Genomic DNA, 18,585 nt, shown 5'->3' with positions numbered 1-18,585 from the left:
TTAGGCTATATGGCTATGATGTTGCACCCTAAAACAACTTTTAGCTCTTTTTTTGCTGTGGAAGTTTTAGTTTCTCTGAGATAACCTGCTTAAATTCAGGTAGCTTTCTATTAATGGGTTGAGGTCAGAAAAAGTTATTTTCCAAAGGAGTAACTTTGAGTGAAGTTGAATAAATTTGTTTTTTAATTACATGTGTAACAGCAGTGGAATTGAAATACAAAATTAGCATGTAAGTAAGTAAGTAAGTTTTGCATAGAGATAACTACTACTATAGAAATACAAAATTCTAAAAATTTTCACAACTAAAGATTTAAAGGAACGCTGCTAAACAACAGTAGCGCAGTCGCAAGATAGATAGTATATGAGCTAATGTATGCATTCACTTGTACAGATCCAAAACCTGAAAGCACAGAAAGGAAGGGCTTTGCTTCTAGGTATACCACTTTACCACAGAATCACAAAAGAAAACCGACTTGAAGCACAGTTTTTATTTGATTTAACATGGAAACTTACAGACTATGCAAGTTTTTCTTTAAAAATAGCTTTCTAAATATCCCCAAAGACAACAGATTTTAAAGTCGGTTCATAAGAGGCTTGTAAATCTTAATTTGGAAGAAAGTTTCTTTTAGCAGTATGATAGACATATGTAACCAGTAGCTACAATGCAGTCTAAATTTAAGCTGGGATTTGGACTGGATTTCTTTGCCAAAACTTAGATATTAGAGTTTCAACTCTTAAGTGGAAATTCAAGTCACATCCACTAATCTCCAGCTTGCCAGGTAACAATTATTGCACTTGTACTGGTTTTATTGGCTTAGTAAAGCCATTCTAAAGCAATACTTTAATATCTGTACATTTTAAAGCACTTAATCCTGTCTGCAAAGGAGATAGACAAGTAAACAAAGCCACCATTTATTTTAACTTAATTATGAAAGCTCTTAATTTTCAGAATTTAAAGGGATTTGTATTTATTTAGCAATACGCTAGAAAAGTGACAGATGCTGGAACTACCTTCTGATGACTAGTTTGGTCCATGTCAGCAATCAAGTGATGTTATAAAAAATAAACTAGTTTTCTTATAAAATGAGCAATGTTGAATTTTTGTTCAGATCGCACAGTACAAAGAAGCTAATACCTAAATGAATACTGTTACGGGTAGTTATTACATAGGGACAGCAGCTAGAAAAAGTAAGTACCTCAAAGCAATAGAATTCTGCAGCCAGCTTTCCGTAACATTGTTTGAAAGTTAAAATAAAGTCTTAGTTACAAGTATACAGATTATAAAATATTTGAAAAATGTTTAAGTATGAGCTATTTAACTGAACTTTAGTAAGAGTACATGATAAGTGAGTATTTACACTAAAAAAAAAAAAAATCCACTTTTCAGAAAAGAATTTACAAATGAAATAAATAACTTTTAGCAATCCCCTAAGCCCAACTACAGGATCTGTAAGTGGCAGTAGAAAAAGATAAGCCACCTAACATCACTGCTAGGTCAGGAAAGTATGCCTCATCCAGAAGGAAGTGCAACTTTGCTTTGAATTTACTAGTAATCCAGAAACATGCACAATACATATAGGTACCTTCAAATATGGTACAACCATGAATATTTATACAAGAGTATTCACAAAAAACATACAATATATTTTACAGTCCTTTAATACAAAATCTTACTTGATATCAAACCACAATCTGAACTGCATTGATCAGACTTCTTTCCTTTTAGGCAGTCAAGCAGCTTTCTGTCTAGTTTCTATGTACTTGCAGTTCAGAGGGAAAGTGGCCAAGCTGGGAAGGATAACACTTAAATTTAATCTCCTCTTTACTTTTTATACTCAAGCAGGAGGTACTAAGCGAGAAGGTTCTCCAGAACGCGCGTTTGTGATGCAGGCGAACTGATGACTATTAGCTGAAGCTAAGTCTACATAGGCATTCACTGTCTCTCAACACTTAGTTAACGAAAGCTGCAGTCTGAAGCTTGCAAAAAGAAATCCTGCCTTCTTATGAAATTTTTAAATGAAACTGCTTCTCAGTTGTATTATCCCCACAACAGATTTCAAAGATGAAATCTATATAAAAAAAAGTTCAAAAGTTTTATGGAAGCATGTCTAAAAGCTGGTTTGCTTCCTTTCACATCTGATGCTTAAGTCGTCATCATCCTCCATTTAAGACACAGTGCAGTCATAACTGCTTTCTTGGAATGAATCCTCATCCTCTGTCCTAGACTTGTCCTCCTCGTGTCTGCTTACACTGCTGTTCCCAGCATCACTCTGAGGATTAGTGCAATGGCTAGATGAAATCCTGCTTTCTTCAGCTCTGGGATTTGCTTGTTCTGTAACCTTAGAAGGATTCACTGGCTGAAAAGCTTCAGGCTGCACTTGCTCTTCTGTTATTTCACTTAGTTTCTGGATCTGTGGTTTGATGATGCTTAGAAATGGCTTGTACCCAGGGCTAGGAGATAATGGGTATAGGAGTGAATTAAAAATAGTACTTCTGTCAGTATTGCCTGAAGTGCAGTATTTCCTGGGAAGTGTCTAACAAAGGAAGAACTTCTATCAATCATCCTTCCTGTACAGAAATGAATCTTTATTTTTTAAATATGGAAAAAATGCAAATATAATCAATGTTCTTTTTTCCTAGTTAGACCATAACTGTATTGACAGTTGTGAAACTTCTTGCAGAAATGCTTCACTTGTTTGAACTAGGGCTGAGAGAACTCAGAGTTTATTTCTTAAGTAACTAAGTAGCTTCAACTGGAATAGAAATGACAGTGGAAAATAACTTACCAATCCGTGGAAGCCCATTTGTCAACAGCATGTAGGCCAGTCTTTATATTCCGACAGATTTCTCCATCAGTATCGGAGGATTGCATGATACTGAAAACCTGGCTGATTACTGAAGATTCTCTGAGGATAAGGCCTATGATAATACACCAATCCAGACAGCCTGCTTCCATGAAGATATGCAGCAAGTACCTGAATGAAAAAGTCTACTTATTTTTTTTCCCCCCCCCACAAAAGATAAAAGCCCTATGTGTGATTCTGCAAACAGTACTGCTTCGTCCTAATGCTGCATTGCAAGAACAGATGGCATTTTAAGTTTCAAATGCAAAGATTATACAACTTACCGCAGTTGGACCTGTGACTTGTGTGGCCCTTTACTAGCCAGTTCTAGAGAGATATGTTCAAGCTCTGACTGAGTTAAACTTAGACTAGAGAAGTTTTCATCCACCATGGTCCAGTCACCATCCACCATAGAACTTGTTTCCGTCAGGTCTGTTGCTGAACCGATGCTGCATTCGTCACCTGTCAACAACGTTCAGAAGTATAAGGGAAAAGGGAAACTACTTAGCTTAATAAGACTTATTCTTGAACTACTTTCTATAGAAATTAACAAATTACCCAGTAATGTTTTTTGCTGTATATCACAGTAATTGCTACAGACTTCCCTGAGGCATACTGTCCATTCCAGTTAACCACTCCTATTGACACAGTATACTCATACCTTTATGCCGAGTCATTTCCAGGAGCATGGTAGTTTTGTTTTTTTTTTAATCAGTTAAAAACAATTTTGGATATACATCTCATGGAAAAATGTTGCTCTAGACTTCAGGACAAGATGCAATTAAAAACAAAAAAAACAAAAAAAACCCCAACCAATCAAAAAAACCCCAAACCAAAAAACCATGAATGGTCAGACTAAAACATCTTGTCTATGACTACAGTCAGGAAAGATGCATAGAGATTATGATTCTCCTCTATTTTCTGTGAGCTGATTATATATTTGTGTTTCAGCAAGACTGATCAAGCAAATCAATGGAAGAAGAAAGAAAAAAAAAATCTATATAGGAATATAATTTCCTCAAATTCCTCTAAGTATTTAAAAAGGTATGTAATTAACGTTCCTTTCTAAAGAAATCCAAGTTCATGCATCAAAACACAGAAGTGCTCACAGATGTATGACATGGGCATATGTTTCTGTTGTGGAAGTTTCAGCACACTTGCCCGATGTCTTTCCGCCCCCTTGGTATTATGGTATCAGCAGCTGAGACACCGTAACAAAGAAGGGATAAGCAAACATCAGAATATGAATGCTTACCTCCAGGTACATTTTTCTAATAGCCATACAGAAGGGAGAGCAACTAACCTTTACTCAACAAAGGGGAAAGAAACGCATCTTGCATGTGGGGTCCATGGGATGAAACTGTGTCAATCTCTCTCTGAGAGGAGTTGATAGTGCCAAGCCAGCTGCGACTCCGAGGTGTGTTTGAAACCCCTGTTTCCATTTCCATGTTTAAAAAGGTATCTGCAGACTGAGATTTTAACAGCTGTTCCCCCATAGCTAAAATAACAAAAAACAAAAAAATTCCACTGAAGGACAAGTCATGTAATCATCAAAATGCAAAGTCATTTCTGGAAGCTAAAAGCTGTATTTAACTTAACATTCAGTTAGTTTGCTGAGAAACGACCAAAAGCAAGGGGCTGCAGCAAGTTTAGCTATTTCAAGAACTCTGATCAGCTTTTTATGTAAGTACTGGCATAAAAGAAGCATCAGCTAATAAGCTGCTCACACCAACAGAACTAAATAAAGGTACTACTACTACCACGAGAAGGAAGACTTGTTAGCTAGTGTCAGCTTTGCTTTAGAAAGGTAAACTACTGTACTTAGAGGTACAACAGAGTTTACAGCAAGTTCTGAAAATTCTAACCTTTTACTAGACAGTTAGCAAATTTCAAAGATTAAAAACACTGAATTTTAAAAGAGTTAATCAAATCTTCATCTAAAAAACGATATAAGAACACTGTTCTTAGTAATTTCCTGTAGCAGAATTTACATGGAGGACCAATACCCAAGGTCAACTAAATATCTGCCTGAGCGGTATCCAATTCAGTGCTCCTGAAAAAGCAAGAAACCTTTACAGAAACAACCATGTAATGGGACTATAGAAGAGATGAAGTCTACGCTGAACAGCGTTCCTTCAAAGCACACATCCAGCATAAGAACACTGTGCAGGTACTAAGCCTCAGTCTGTGCGTGGTTGAACTAAGGAAGGAGAGATGATGGGTGCAAGTCTGCCGAAGAGAAACCTAGTTCAAGTCAACTCAGATGTCACAGCACCTGTCTTATATTTTCCGTTCTTGAAGGGTGAACTAACAGAGGAAGCTGGTATGACTGGAAAAGGCCAGAGAAAGTCCTTGTGTAGCTTCTTCAAAGCAATCACAAAATCCTCCACGCGGGCAGCTCTGGCTCGCTCCTTACACAGCCAGCCGATCAGCTCAAAACCTAACTGCGCAGCAAAGCAGCCAAGGTCTTTCAGCTTGATTTCTTCTAGGAGACGCCGAGCATGTCGCCAGAGCATCATATCAATGTACATGTTCTCAGCACAGTCACTGTCTTTACTCCACCTATGGACAAACCACAGAACAGTAACATTAAGACTGACAAAACTGAACCGTAAGGACTGTTGGCCACAACCACAAGATACAAAGCGACCAGTGTAACAGTGAAAGCTTTCTCTATACCAACAAAAGCAGTTTCCACTACCCCTCGGTATTACTTTCTCTATAATTCCCACTGTCACAACGGGCAAATGAAGCAAGGGAAAGAAGCTACAATGGCAGCAGTATCTATACAGTGTTAAAACATTACCAATAAGAAAAAAAGGAGAGAAAAGAAGAAAAAAAAATGAGGTGCCATTGCAAAGTGATTTCTTAGAAACAAGGTTTAGAGAACAAAACAAACATTAGTCTGAGACCCTTTCTTTCAAAACCCTAATATATTACTCTGTGGAAAATTACTAAATAAAAGGCATTTCGATTTGTACCCAAGATTGTTTTGAAAGTCTTATATGAAGGGGAAAAAAAAAGACACTAAGGTAATAACAAACTTCTATCTCAGTGCTTCACCTGAGGCAGAAATTCATACAGCTCAGTATGAATTCAGCAGCTGGGAGAGGGATTCACCCACAGGTATGCATTTCCCTCATCTCTCTTATGACTTGGCAGGACGTTGCTGGATCAAGAGATGTGCACAGTATCACAGTGCAATGCATGCTGCGATGCTGCAGTATTAAAAGCCCTTCAGGACAGATATCTTTCAGCAAAACAAGCTTCAAATATGAGGCATGTGGTCTCACTAGGTATTTAAATTACTACACATGCATCCAGTGGATTCAGAGGCTTTTGGTTAGCAATTTATTTGTGTATGCACACACACACAAATATATACATATATGCATATGTATATGTACACATGCATATTTACATGTGTGGGAACATAAGTTGCCAAGAACATGAGAGGTATGGGCATTACAAGAGTCCAGAAAAGACTAATGCAAATCAGTGTGAAGCAAGACTAGAACAAATCTATCATACAATATTTTTGTATAACAGAAACTGGTGAGAGCTAGTACAGTACCTAACAAAATGGGGAAGAAGAGGACATACATTATTATTACCAATTACCTTTTCCCAGACGGGCCAGAGGGCATACTCAGCGTTTTTGTCAGGTTGAATTTGTTATGGAGATTCTCTGCTGACTGGGATAAACTAATGCTACGATGTCTGAAGAACTCAAAGCCACTACTCGAACTAGGTTCCTAAAACCAAGAAAACCCAAACATACAATCAGCTGAGTAAGCACATCGCATAATGGTATAGGGGAGATCAGTCAAACATGGGTTGGTGCACAGTATTTACTATGTTGATCACAAACCTGAGTTGTTGGTGTAGCTGGAGGTGTCTCTGTTTCTCCAGAACCAATGGCTTTAAGAAATCTGATCATATGACGACAAAGATCCCACTTTCCCTGCTCTAAAGCAGTGTTAAATAGAAGAGTAGCATGTTGTCTACTAACTGCTGGAACTTCCATATTCTGCAAATAACAAAATATAATTTAAGTCATTTGCTTTCTCCATCCAGCAATAAAAAGTACTCAAGAATTCAAGGCACTTCATGTTACATAATACCACCAGATAATGGAAGAATTAGATTTGATGCTGTTCTTTTTCTTTTTATGACAGTAAATTAACTATTCAAATTTCTTGATATTCCTCCTTCCACAACTGGGCATAATCTCAGCAGAAAACTTTTAAATTAAAAATTTAATACGCATTCGTTTGGTATGACAATCATTTTTAAATAATACAACCTTGTTAACTGTCATCTCCTTTTTGCAATATGGAGGGTACCATTACCTGTAGGATAATGAGATAAGAGGCAGCTGTGTCCAAGTCCTGGGCCATCAAGCACTCCTCAAATAAGTCCTTTGGGTTTCCAACAGCAGCAAAAAGGTAATTCCACAGGGCATATTCTGTCTTCCTAGCACAATGGACAACTGTCTGCAGGAAGAGGGGGAACTCTGTAATGAACTTCGCCACCGTGGGAAGCAGAGGGTCGGGAATGGGTTCCCGCGAGGTAGCTTCTTCTTCCAGCACTTCATGAAGCATCAGTTCTAGTACGTGAGGAAAGTATGGTAACGTGGCACAGGAGTGGGCCAAAAGCAAGGCTTGCTCACCGAGGTTCCTAACCAAAAGCTGGCGTAAAATGTGATGGAGGTAGATCTGAGAAGTTCTCTCAACAATGGAGAAAGGAAAGAGGACCTCTAAGTGTTCTCTAGCACTGGTTTGAGTGTATAAACAGTCGTAGAGCACAGTGTCATTAACAGCACCAAGAACCAAGGCATCTTCAAACAAAACAGCCAACGGGTATATATTGATGTGGAAAGGCAGCATGATGCGTCTTGACAGAAAGGAGTGTGGTTTTCGATGATCTCTGGGAAACAGGGGAAGCCAGACTTTCATACCTGCCCCGCCACAGCTGAGCCAGAGAGCCTCCAGTAAGTGGCGTTTCTGCTTGTTGATCCTGCAAGTAGTCCAGACGTTTTCAACAGACTGGGCTAGAACAACTGGAGCACAAAAAGGCAGCTATAAAAAAGAAAGATAAAGAACATTTATCAAAAGTCATTATTCCTTTTTTCTGCCCACAAGAACTCTTGGTTCAGCTGAGAGTTCCTCTCGCTGCAAAACACATTGTATTCTAACAAAAAATAAATAAATATGTTTATCTCTTAAGTTTAGCTGTACCTTAGCACCTGGGAAAACACTACTTATCACTTACATTAATTTAAAAAAAAAAAAAAAGGCATTTCTTTCTTTTTTTTCCCTCCTGGTATTAGTCAGGAAGCTGGAGAGATAAGGATAAGGGACGAAAAGAAAAAACTGCTCTCTGCTTCTTCACTTAGCGCAAGAGTTCAACCTAGAACTGACAAAGACAAAAATTTGCAGATATTTGACTGAATTGTAAACCAACTGTTCTTCATCTAAACTTTTCACTTTTCACCTTCCCAAAGTGTTTGTTTCGCATAGCAGAAGTGGTGTTCATCAGCACAGAAAGATTGAGACAAGAAAGTTCAGTCTCTGATTTCTGTTACTGTTTTTAGAAGTTTTGTAAATACATTCTGTGAAAATAACATTCCATAAACTTATAGAACAGTTTTAGAAACTAAACTTACAGAACAGTTTTAGAAACTAGAGACCAAAGATTTTCTACCGATACTACAAAAACCACATTTTGTACCAGACCTTGATGCTTAAAACTCCTATCTTTCACTACAATACAAGTAGTAAATACTGCTAGGAAATACAAGTGGCAGATACTTCTTTAGTTAGACTTTCACACAATTAAGGAGTAATTTCTGGGAGATTCTTAGAAGACTCGTAGAGGTAGTGCTTTATTTCCAGCTGTCAGTTAAACCTGTAAGTGTAAGCACCACATAGCATTACAGACAACTTTAAGCTTGGACCACGCCTTTTTGCAACTTGACCAGTCGCTGACATCGTTGAAACTGTATACAACATCCCACATGTATTTACTTACATGCTTCCTTTGGTTAGGATTATTATCCTTCTCTCGTATCTGGGGGCCAGATCGATCCCTTTGCAACATGATGAGTTGTCCAGCTAAGTTTAGCATAATGCTTTCTGCCTCACAGGCCTAAGAAAAAAAAGCGTTATGAAAATTATTTAAGCACTCTGAATGCATTTTTTTTACCCATAGCTACAATGCAAACGTAGACTATAAAAGAGTTAATTAACTGCAAAGGCCACTCATAATCGGTGTCCAGAATTTACAAGCTACTACATGTTTAGTTACCCTCCAAGGCAGATTCTGTTTACAAAGGGGACCAGTTCAGAGCCCTCAGTTTCTGCTCCTCAGGCAAGACATTACCCAAGGAGTTCCCTAACAGTTTTACTTCCTAGCAGTAGCATGCGTAAACAGGGCATATCTGAGAACTCCAGGCATTGTCTTCCTTGGCTGCTTTACACCAGGAGCTGACAAGTTACAGCAAAATAGGCTGCTGTGTAAACTTGCAACACAACAGCTACTTAGCATTAACCGGCTTAAAGCCGACAATTACCCCTTTGTAAACACGATGTAGCTCAGAGCTCCAGTCACACCTGTTGAGAGTTAAGCGTAACAGATGTTGCACTAGGTACATGGAGACCCCTTCCCACACAGTTCTAAATCTGAATTGCATAATGCCCTAATTTAGAAAATGCTTTCTATATAAACCTGAAATAGCCAGTTATACACATATATATAGATGCTGGCTCACACAATCATTACCTGCAAAACTGAATTTATAATGGTTAATACCTCATTTCAATCATTAGTGATTTAATAAGTTCCAGAAATGGAAAAGAAACACCACCATTGTGATAATAATGCTATTATTTCAAATGGATTAATAGCAAAGAAATTATCACAATTCTTGAAGAAAGGAAGTGTTTTAACTGCCAAAACTCTCACATTTCTGTTAGTCTAGCACTTCTAATCATGTCTCTAGGCATACATCCCTTAAAAGAAGGTTGTCTGTTGGTTTTTTTTTTTGTTTTTGGGGGGGGTTTGTTTTTTGTTTTTTAGGTTTGACTAGCCTTTCTGCCAATGTGAATTCAGCAGCTTCCCAGTCCAAATGAGAAGAATCTTAAAACCTAATTCTGTGCAGAAGTATTCAAAAGAAATAAGCAGAACTGTATCTACGCATAGTCGTTTACATAGTTCTTAAGCAAAATGGTAAGTATTGTAGTTTTTTTGTTGACTAGACTCATCTCACATGTTTACTCGATCTTGCTTTTCTCACTTACCCCTATTGGCATGGACAAGCCAACAATATTTTCAGAAAAATGAGAAACTCTGTGTTCTCACTGGTATCGCAATTATGTAACTGCAATATCAGATTACAGAGACTAACACAAGAGCCAAAAGAGTTTAGCTATGTAGCTACGCACTTGCACAGTTATCTTAAGCTTTCAGAAGCTGCAGCTAAAGAAAAACATTTTTACTTGGGTATATCAAGGAAGCAAAGTATTGTTTTTAAGGATGTATTTCAGAACTGTTTCATGTCCATTTTAAAGTCAAATTATTTGAGTTAATACTACACTGCGCATGAAGTTCAGTTTTATTACGTAAGGGTAGAGGGCCTGTAAGTTTGCAGTTGTCAGGGACTGACTGAGGTCACTAACGGGGTAACACCACCAAAAAAGTCGTCACATTCCACTCAGTAGGACACGTTGCCTTAATTGTCTGAAGTCTTGATGCATTCAGTGGCTCCGGTGCAGTGTTACAGTCAATCTTGATACTAATGCTTGTCTTCTGACTGGCAGAAACTTTTCTACAGAAACAAATCTCAGGCATCACTTACATAAGTGTACTGTGTAAATACCAGCTTGACCAGCATTTCTGTTTGGAAGCCTGGCTCTTAAGTCTGCTACCACTTAATCATTCTATGACAGCTTCCATCTTTAGCAGGACTTATCAGGCAAGAGGTAGAAGATAAAAATCAAACACTAGTTTGGGATCTGGACATACCCAGACTGAACAAGCACCTGTCATATCTTTCCACTAGGAAAGCAATCAGTTGCAGGATGGACAAGGTTTGAAAATTATGGGCTCCTAATTAGAAAGAAAACAGATAGCATCTGTTTGATCTGAAGTTAAATTTAAACATTACTAATACTTTAAAAGGTTCCAGTAGCTTTTTCCTCACAATTAGGAAATCCTACAGGTCAGGTAGTTCAGACACAAGGATGCTGTCTGACAGCAAGACAGACCCTGGAAAAACCACAAACTGCTGCCTTTTATGCCCCTGTCTGAGATCATAAGGAAGGCTCACGACATGTTCAGCACTGCCGGACACTGAAGTGGAATAAACTAAAGGAAGCAAGTGCAAACCTTCAGATTTTGCATCTGTGCCCCTGGAGTGCAGCGGCTTTGGTATGTAAAGAGAAGCATCCTCTTTGGTGTGTCTAGGGGCCTACCTCACAGATGCCACAATTTCATGACTACCCTACATTATCTGCTCTCTGTGCCAGAAATCTGGCAAAAACATACGAGAAACTATGTTTCACACTGCAGCTACTTCATAGTTAAGCTTAGTTTATTTATATCACAGACAATAAAAGATCAAGTTCTTTGCACTGCACTTCTCAGGAGCCTGAATCATTTCATGGAGTTGAGACAGGGCTTTATCTTCACACCTCAGCCATTGTTGGGCCTCTCTCCTAACAGAGCTAGTGAGACTGACCTAACAGAGCTAGTGAGACTGACTATCTTATCTCAGTTTATTTTACTTTGTTGTACTAGGAAATGGACTAGAAGGTACCTTTTAGGGTCATGTGCTTCCCCCCTACTCCCACCTGCAACACTTTCACGGTTTTTAATTTGGGTCACTGGCCTATTGCTGCAACGACGATGCTTCCTAGTCCCACATAGCAGCATTTAATATGCAATAGAGAAACACACCCCTTGGCAGAGCAAAGTCCAATTTGCCCTCTGAGATGTGGTTTTATAGGTTTTACAGAATGAAAGGAGAAGATATGAAGTAGAAATAAGTCCTGATTTTGTTCTTTAGTTCACATACAAAAAGTCTATGTAACAAGTACTAGAAAAAGCATGTTCTGCTTGTTACCATACAGAAGAACCACTGCATTATGACAGTATCAGTCAGATAACCTTTGAGAGCTAACCAAATCCAGAGCGGACACCGATTCTTTAAATTTTGAGTGCTGTAGAACTTGTACCTGCTGAGGCATCTTCAAGCTGATGCCAGTCTCTGTCCTCACTGATGTCAATGTAACAGACACTACAAGAAAAGGATGAGGAATGTATCGAGACATGGATACTTCTTGAAGAACCTGGATACTGGCAGTTGGATTAAGACTGAAAGAAAAGATAACTTTGTTTAGCAAGTTTTTAATAGTCAACAGCAAACACTGAAAATAACCAAGTTAACCTCAGCAAACAATGTACTCGACAGATCAAAACAACTCCCCTTTTAACCAGGAATCATGCAGGCTCACACATCTACACCACCTAAAGTTACCAAATAAACCTAAACTGAGTTACTCTGTCTTGATAATTTAGAGGAATCAAGTTATAAGCAGATAGAAGGGAACATGAGATTTTTAACTACAAGACTGTAGCATCCCTTCAATAAGACAACATTAGGGTTTGAGTTTTTTTGTGTTTTTTTGAAAAGGCATTGAAAATATTTTCCTCTAAAGTTAGTCAACAGCTTGCTTTCTACTAAAAAACGTCCCTTCTCCTTTCTGAAACCAAGCTACAGTACTAAAGAAAAGCATCTGCTTGGACACTTCAAAAACTGTCTGTGAGTGTTTATCTCCTCCCTACGTTCATTGGTCTTAACCATCTGTAAGCATCCGGTTCTTGTGCTCCTATTTTTTTGGCCTCAAAATAGCTCCCCACAAACAAATCGGAGGCCAAACCTTTTTCTGCCTTCATATTCCCTGCAACGCTCCAACAATTCCTACTTTTAATGTTGGCAACATTAACATTTTTTATTTTAACAATATTCAAATATATGGGTGTCTTTCAATGTCTTTTTCTTCTGTTTAAAAGTTTTTCAAGTTCCTATCAGCTAGAACAAGCCAAGTTTTCCACAGCACCCCAGTGCAGTATTTGTACAGATACAGCTTGGAATGTGCATATCTCAGTCCTTACCTGCACACCTAATCTGTACATTTTCATGCATGCGAGTGACAACACTCAGGAACTATCGCTTATGCATATGACACTCCCACTCCGATTCCATGTTTTAAAAGTCTGATTCAACAAGTTATCAAAGGATTTTATGTTATCATGAACGTTTACTGAGACTGAGGACACATTTAAGAGTACATTACTGCAAAAGCATTAAAGCAATTGTATTAAAACTGGTTCACTGATACTCACCCTTCAGGCCGTCTCTCAATACTGTAAAGGCAAATTGAACAATCCGCTCTGAACAATATCACAATGTCTCGGAAGACACTGAGTAGTAACGTGTCTGCTTGCACTTTGGTGATGTGTGCAAATGCATTGTCAAGATTAGATGTTCGCAGGTAAATTCTCAGCTACAAGGAAAACCAGAAGTTTGAATACAGGTTCTGTTTAAGGGAAATTAACAGTACTGCAATATTTGATTATTTACGTTTTATGGAATGGCTGTCAAGGATCTTTAGCAAGACATAATGCTGTATTTTTGTTTTAACAAATGCCTTCTCCAGAATATTACACAAAGCAATACATCCAAAGCAGTTAAAGAACAGTATAGCCACTTCTGAGGTGCATAAAAAAGGAAGAAGTTTCATTCCTTAGTTTTAAAAAAAACAGAATTAATTCAAGTTCTTATGCCCACCTTATTTGGAAATCTTACAAAATTCTCCCAAAATACTGTAATTAAAACCTCAAAATAGCTTTTGTGCTAGCATTCAAAAACACCACAGAGTTTTCAGAATAATAAGCAAAGTAGTAGTGGTTGTCAGCAGAAAATAGCTTTTACTAGGAATAATAAACTCTTCTGCAACAAATTAGTTACACGCTAAGAAAGAAGTTTTGAAAGTGACCACAGCCACCTGTGTATCATGTTTTTTGCATTTATAATACTAGTTTAGAACATATGTGATATAAAACATTATGATTTATTTATTCAGGAGAAAAAAGTACCTCACCTCTTCCTGATGATCATTTAAATTATAACATGCAAGAACAATGAAATCATTCCACCAGGCTAAGCCACCTGTTACCGTCATATTTTGCTCCTTAAAAAAAAAAAAAAGAAACAGGACAAGCAAATGACAGAGATCAACATATATATATACACATACAAATACATGCACAAGCGCGCATACATGCATACACAAATATATACACACATACATATATGCATTCTGTGAGCAGTTTCTGAGAGCCAGATATGATGTCTGTAAAGCTTTACTGACTGCAGCAAAACAATCTAATCGAGATATCAGAAGTTGTTCTTGTTTAAAAATAGCCAGTTGCTGAAGAATAGTATGCGAAGAATAAACTCTATCATATAAAACACCGCTCTGCAGTTCACCAGTCTACTGCCACCCCTGATCTGGAGAGTCTCAAATTAATTTTTTGCTATTCATGAGGTTTACAAGCTTGGCATCCAAAGCTAGGCCTCTCACAGGCTCCTAAATAAGATATATTGCAGTAGGACTCTGACCTTACACAACATATTCGGAAATTGCTAATAATCAGATACGAGTTATTATGCCAAAGTCAGAAGATATGTTCCACCCATTTTACGAAAAAGACATGGAAAACCAGCATCCCTAATCCCAAGTCTGTTCTTCAAGTTGTTTTTTTAGAAAAGATATTTTTCATTCTCTTCAAAAGTCACATTTTAACAAGTATAACCTTCCCAGCATACTTGGACAAAATTAAATAACCGCTTACCTGGGTAACGTTTCCAAACAGCTTCCATTTTTTGGTAAGTAAAGAATAATGTGCAAAACCAAACTTGCCAACAACAGCTACATTCTGCCCTAGCTTGTCAATGGCTGAAAACTATTCAAAGAAAAAAACAGAACCTCAGTACAGAAATTTAAACTGTTTATCCTATCCAAGTGCATCACTACAAGCAATATAATACTAGAGTCAAAAATCTGTAAAGTATCTTCACATTTCCTACTATCCTGCCCAACATACATTTTTCTTTCTGTAATTTAATACAACGATCTCATCTGCCAGAGATGCAACCCTAAAAGATAGTTGCAAGAACTTAATACTTTTAACGAAGCAACAATATATTCTTAAAATAACTCACCCTTATAGGCCAGTTGCTCTCTAGATATGTACTGTGAATCTAAAGAAACCAAAAACAAACAAGTAATTATACCAAAATCCATTAGAGTTGTGATTAATTAGAATGTTTTAACAGAATTTGTACAATATCCATTGTTTTGCAGATCATTGACTTAGGGGTTTTTAAGTGTTGTGGTTTCTTTTCTAAATACAAGTGCTTTCCCCCCCGCCTCCTTAACATTACAGAATAGCAAGTGTTAGTTTGTTTTTAATACAATATATATAGAAAAGTATTAAGAATACACAATGGCTAATGCTACACTATGGATTAAGAATCAAATTTGTACATTTCTTGCCCCCCACCAGAAACTTCTGCTACATCAGAACCTTCCATGGGAGTGTGCTATTTTTCATAAACCCAGCAGGCAGGCAGGGTGTTTCAGTGTCAGGGTAAAATTTCTAATCCAAGCAGAAACACACCCTGCCAGAGCCATGAGGGCATGGCGACGAGGGCACTTGCCGGAGATGTGTCAAATTAAATCTTGATCCTGGATTTTTCATGTCACCTAGAATAATACAAATCCAAGATCAAGCTTCAGTCCTCAGTTTGACAAAAGGCAGGCAAGTCTGACTTGACTGAGGCAAGTGCCCTCATTACCAAAGCACTAAGCTGTTCTCATGGGTATAAGGCCCGTCACAAAAGTTTCAGCTGTGTTACTTTTCTTCCTAAATAAGATGAAGGCTTCCCCCTCCTATCTTATTTTCAGAGGACAGGACAACTACCTGGACAGTCAGAGTAGAAATTCAAGTTTCCAAAATCTGATATACATGCCTAGCATGAAATGCAGTTTAATAATACTGACCCATGCACTACGTGAAAAACTACGTGAAAAATCCTGGTATAATTCCTCTGAGCATAGGTTTTCAGAAGATCCTTAATTCAAGTGTGGAAGAAGACAAACTAAAATTACACATTAAAAGTTATTTAACTTGCCTTCAATATTACAGGAAAAGTAGGATCTGGGTCATTTATACTGCTAGAAACAGCTTCTTCTTCCCACATTTGATATTACAGAATCACAGAGAAGTTGAGGTTGGAAGGGACCTCTGGAGATCACCTAGTCTAGCTCACCCCCCCCCCCCAACTACTCAAGCAGGGTCATCTAGAGCACACTGCCCAGTAAAGTTTTAATTATTTACTTAAATATATACCATCTCAGAGTGCCTGAAGATGCAACCGAAGTCCTAAGGTTGTATTCAACAGTTGAATATGCTTAAAGTGATCTGCATAAATATGATTTCTCGCATGTTGTACCTATTCTCCACTTCAAACCATAGGAAGGGAATTTAACTGCTCTTTCCTCGGGTCAAAAATATGTTGATTTTTTTTTATTGGCTAGGATGCAAATTCACATCCAGAAAGCTGAGATGGCCAACATTCCTTTATCATTAGGTAATAAGAAAGAGCTATACTGGGGGAGAACCAAGAGGAAGTAAGCCAACAGTCTCAAACAAAACAAAAAGGGTCTGTTAAAGACTGAGAATAGGTGCAAGTTCTAGCCCCATAAACTCCAGAACGCATAGAACACATATGGGTAACCAGAGAGAATTACCTGTACAACATGCCAATGCCTGTGTCCTAATAAAGTGCTTAACCCCTGAGAATCTAAACTGCCATCTGAAAACAGGCCTCTTTCCCTGGCAGGCTTGTGTTCAGAGGGTACTGAAGTATTTCGGGGACTCTGGGCCTGTGTTGCATCTCCACAGTTCAAGTACAAGCGATCTTCTCCTTGAAGGAGGACTTGCTCCTGGTTACTCTACATTTAAAAAAAAAAAAAAACAACAAAAAGTGCAAAAAAAAAAAAAGCAAAACACAAAATCACTGCATTAACAAGTTCAACTTAAATGACCTAAAATACAGGAATTAATGCAGTTTTCAATCTTTGTATCACTAGGCAATGATGTCTTAAATTATAGGTTTCACGTTAGAATATTGCACAGCAATATTTTCAAAGTATCATTTTTAAGGCTTTAAAACAGAGATATGGTTAAAAAAGGAAGATCAAGCTAACAGTTGGAAAATGGACTTAAAATCTGGTAAGAGAATAACTCAAGTCATCTGCAAACCAGAAATATTCTCTAAAATGAGGACAATTATTAATAAAAACTTACCATACAAGGATTAACAGTAAGTGCACTCTTGATGAACTGAAACTGCAGAATACCAAACTGGCGAGCTTCATTTTTTGCATCTCCTTCAGGTCTTGTGTTTTGCAAACAACTTCCATCAATCACCCACAGGTGATACCCTTCTGAACCCCAGCTCTGAATGTTAAAAAAAAGTCACTACTGATTTTCAGAAAGCAAGAGCTACAGGAACTTATTGTAATTGATCTTATGATAGATACAGGACTGGGAGAAAACCACACATTTGCTGCTCTGACATATACCATCATAGGCATCAGATAAGGGCCTCTAAGCAGTAAAACTCACAAAGAACAGTAAAAATCTAACTTAAAATCTTTGTATGTATATAAAAAAAAGTTTCTTAAATGAAAAGTAACTCTGGAAGAAGTCCACTTAAGCTATGCAGACTGTTTAGCGTGCTGGCTAAGCAACTAACAATAAAAGCCAAAACACACACACAGAATCAGGTACAAAATCCTGATCCCAACAATGACTACAGTTTTTGGTCATTAACTTCAACAGTATTAGAATTTCAACCCCCCTTTTTTTTTAAAAAAAAAAAAAGATATATTTTATTGTTCTTGCGAATACGTATTTCCAATTGGGGTGCATCTTCAAAATTATGCATCTTGATAGCAACAAGGCTATACGTAAATATAATCAAATTTTTTTTTTCCCCTGGAAGAATTCTACAAAAGGCACCATGGTTTGGGAAAAGGATCTTCAAGATCATTAAACATTACACTTAACATCTACTGATTTGATAGACTAGCAGGATTTGATAGACTAGCAGGATTTGTTGTTTGTATTAAAACAACAGTAGTTAACTTTCTCATGACTCCATATTGTGAATTACTTCAACAACCAACGGTAGGGCTAGTTAATTTTAGGAAAATTAGTAAGTTCACAATCAGTGTAGTTTTGTGTCCCATTGTACTCTGAAATACAGCACAGAATAGCAACTGAGATTAATGAAAATAAAAAATGTTCACTCTAATATTAAAACAAAGTCAAGAAAAGGCTTAGCATGCATACTTCATGATCAGGCAGCTATCCCATTCCCCCCCTTCCCTCAATACAACACTTGTGTTAGGAAGTACAGTTAAGGCATCTTAACTTATTAAATGTAAATACAGCTGAAGAAAGCCAGCCTGCTTTCTGAGGATCTGCTCTACTGAAAATAATAAAAAATTAATAGGCATCCTGTTACAACATTTTTACATTCATATTTACCATAGAACTGATCCTTAGAGGGTCTTTTTTGGTTCCATCAGATCGATACCTTAAA

General features: G+C 37.6%; 1 protein-coding gene across 6 annotated transcripts in view; it reads right to left on the bottom strand.

Annotated features, from left to right (window-relative positions):
- Window positions 1–473: 473 nt before the first annotated feature.
- The window catches only part of RIC1 (RIC1 homolog, RAB6A GEF complex partner 1), a 56,004-nt gene continuing 37,892 nt past the window's right edge, over window positions 474–18,585 (bottom strand). For 5 of the 6 annotated variants that reach the window (XM_068928799.1, XM_068928800.1, XM_009669096.2 and 2 more), the window contains 17 exons: window positions 18,531–18,579; window positions 17,283–17,435; window positions 16,724–16,927; window positions 15,133–15,171; window positions 14,763–14,873; window positions 14,009–14,098; window positions 13,251–13,411; window positions 12,080–12,218; window positions 8,877–8,993; window positions 7,196–7,924; window positions 6,715–6,873; window positions 6,465–6,598; window positions 5,119–5,405; window positions 4,147–4,341; window positions 3,128–3,305; window positions 2,787–2,975; window positions 474–2,451 (listed from right to left, as the gene is read on the bottom strand). In XM_068928799.1, the coding sequence (XP_068784900.1) occupies window positions 2,166–2,451; window positions 2,787–2,975; window positions 3,128–3,305; window positions 4,147–4,341; window positions 5,119–5,405; window positions 6,465–6,598; window positions 6,715–6,873; window positions 7,196–7,924; window positions 8,877–8,993; window positions 12,080–12,218; window positions 13,251–13,411; window positions 14,009–14,098; window positions 14,763–14,873; window positions 15,133–15,171; window positions 16,724–16,927; window positions 17,283–17,435; window positions 18,531–18,579 (3,220 nt within the window). In that variant the 3' untranslated portion in view covers window positions 474–2,165. The remainder of the gene's footprint in view (window positions 2,452–2,786; window positions 2,976–3,127; window positions 3,306–4,146; window positions 4,342–5,118; window positions 5,406–6,464; window positions 6,599–6,714; window positions 6,874–7,195; window positions 7,925–8,876; window positions 8,994–12,079; window positions 12,219–13,250; window positions 13,412–14,008; window positions 14,099–14,762; window positions 14,874–15,132; window positions 15,172–16,723; window positions 16,928–17,282; window positions 17,436–18,530; window positions 18,580–18,585) is intronic. The other variant, XM_068928801.1, reaches the window with a different exon arrangement.

Source organism: Struthio camelus, chromosome Z (genome assembly GCF_040807025.1).
Source record: "Struthio camelus isolate bStrCam1 chromosome Z, bStrCam1.hap1, whole genome shotgun sequence".
NCBI classification, from domain to species: Eukaryota; Metazoa; Chordata; class Aves; order Struthioniformes; family Struthionidae; genus Struthio; species Struthio camelus.
This window is presented reverse-complemented; position numbering and strand designations above follow the sequence as displayed.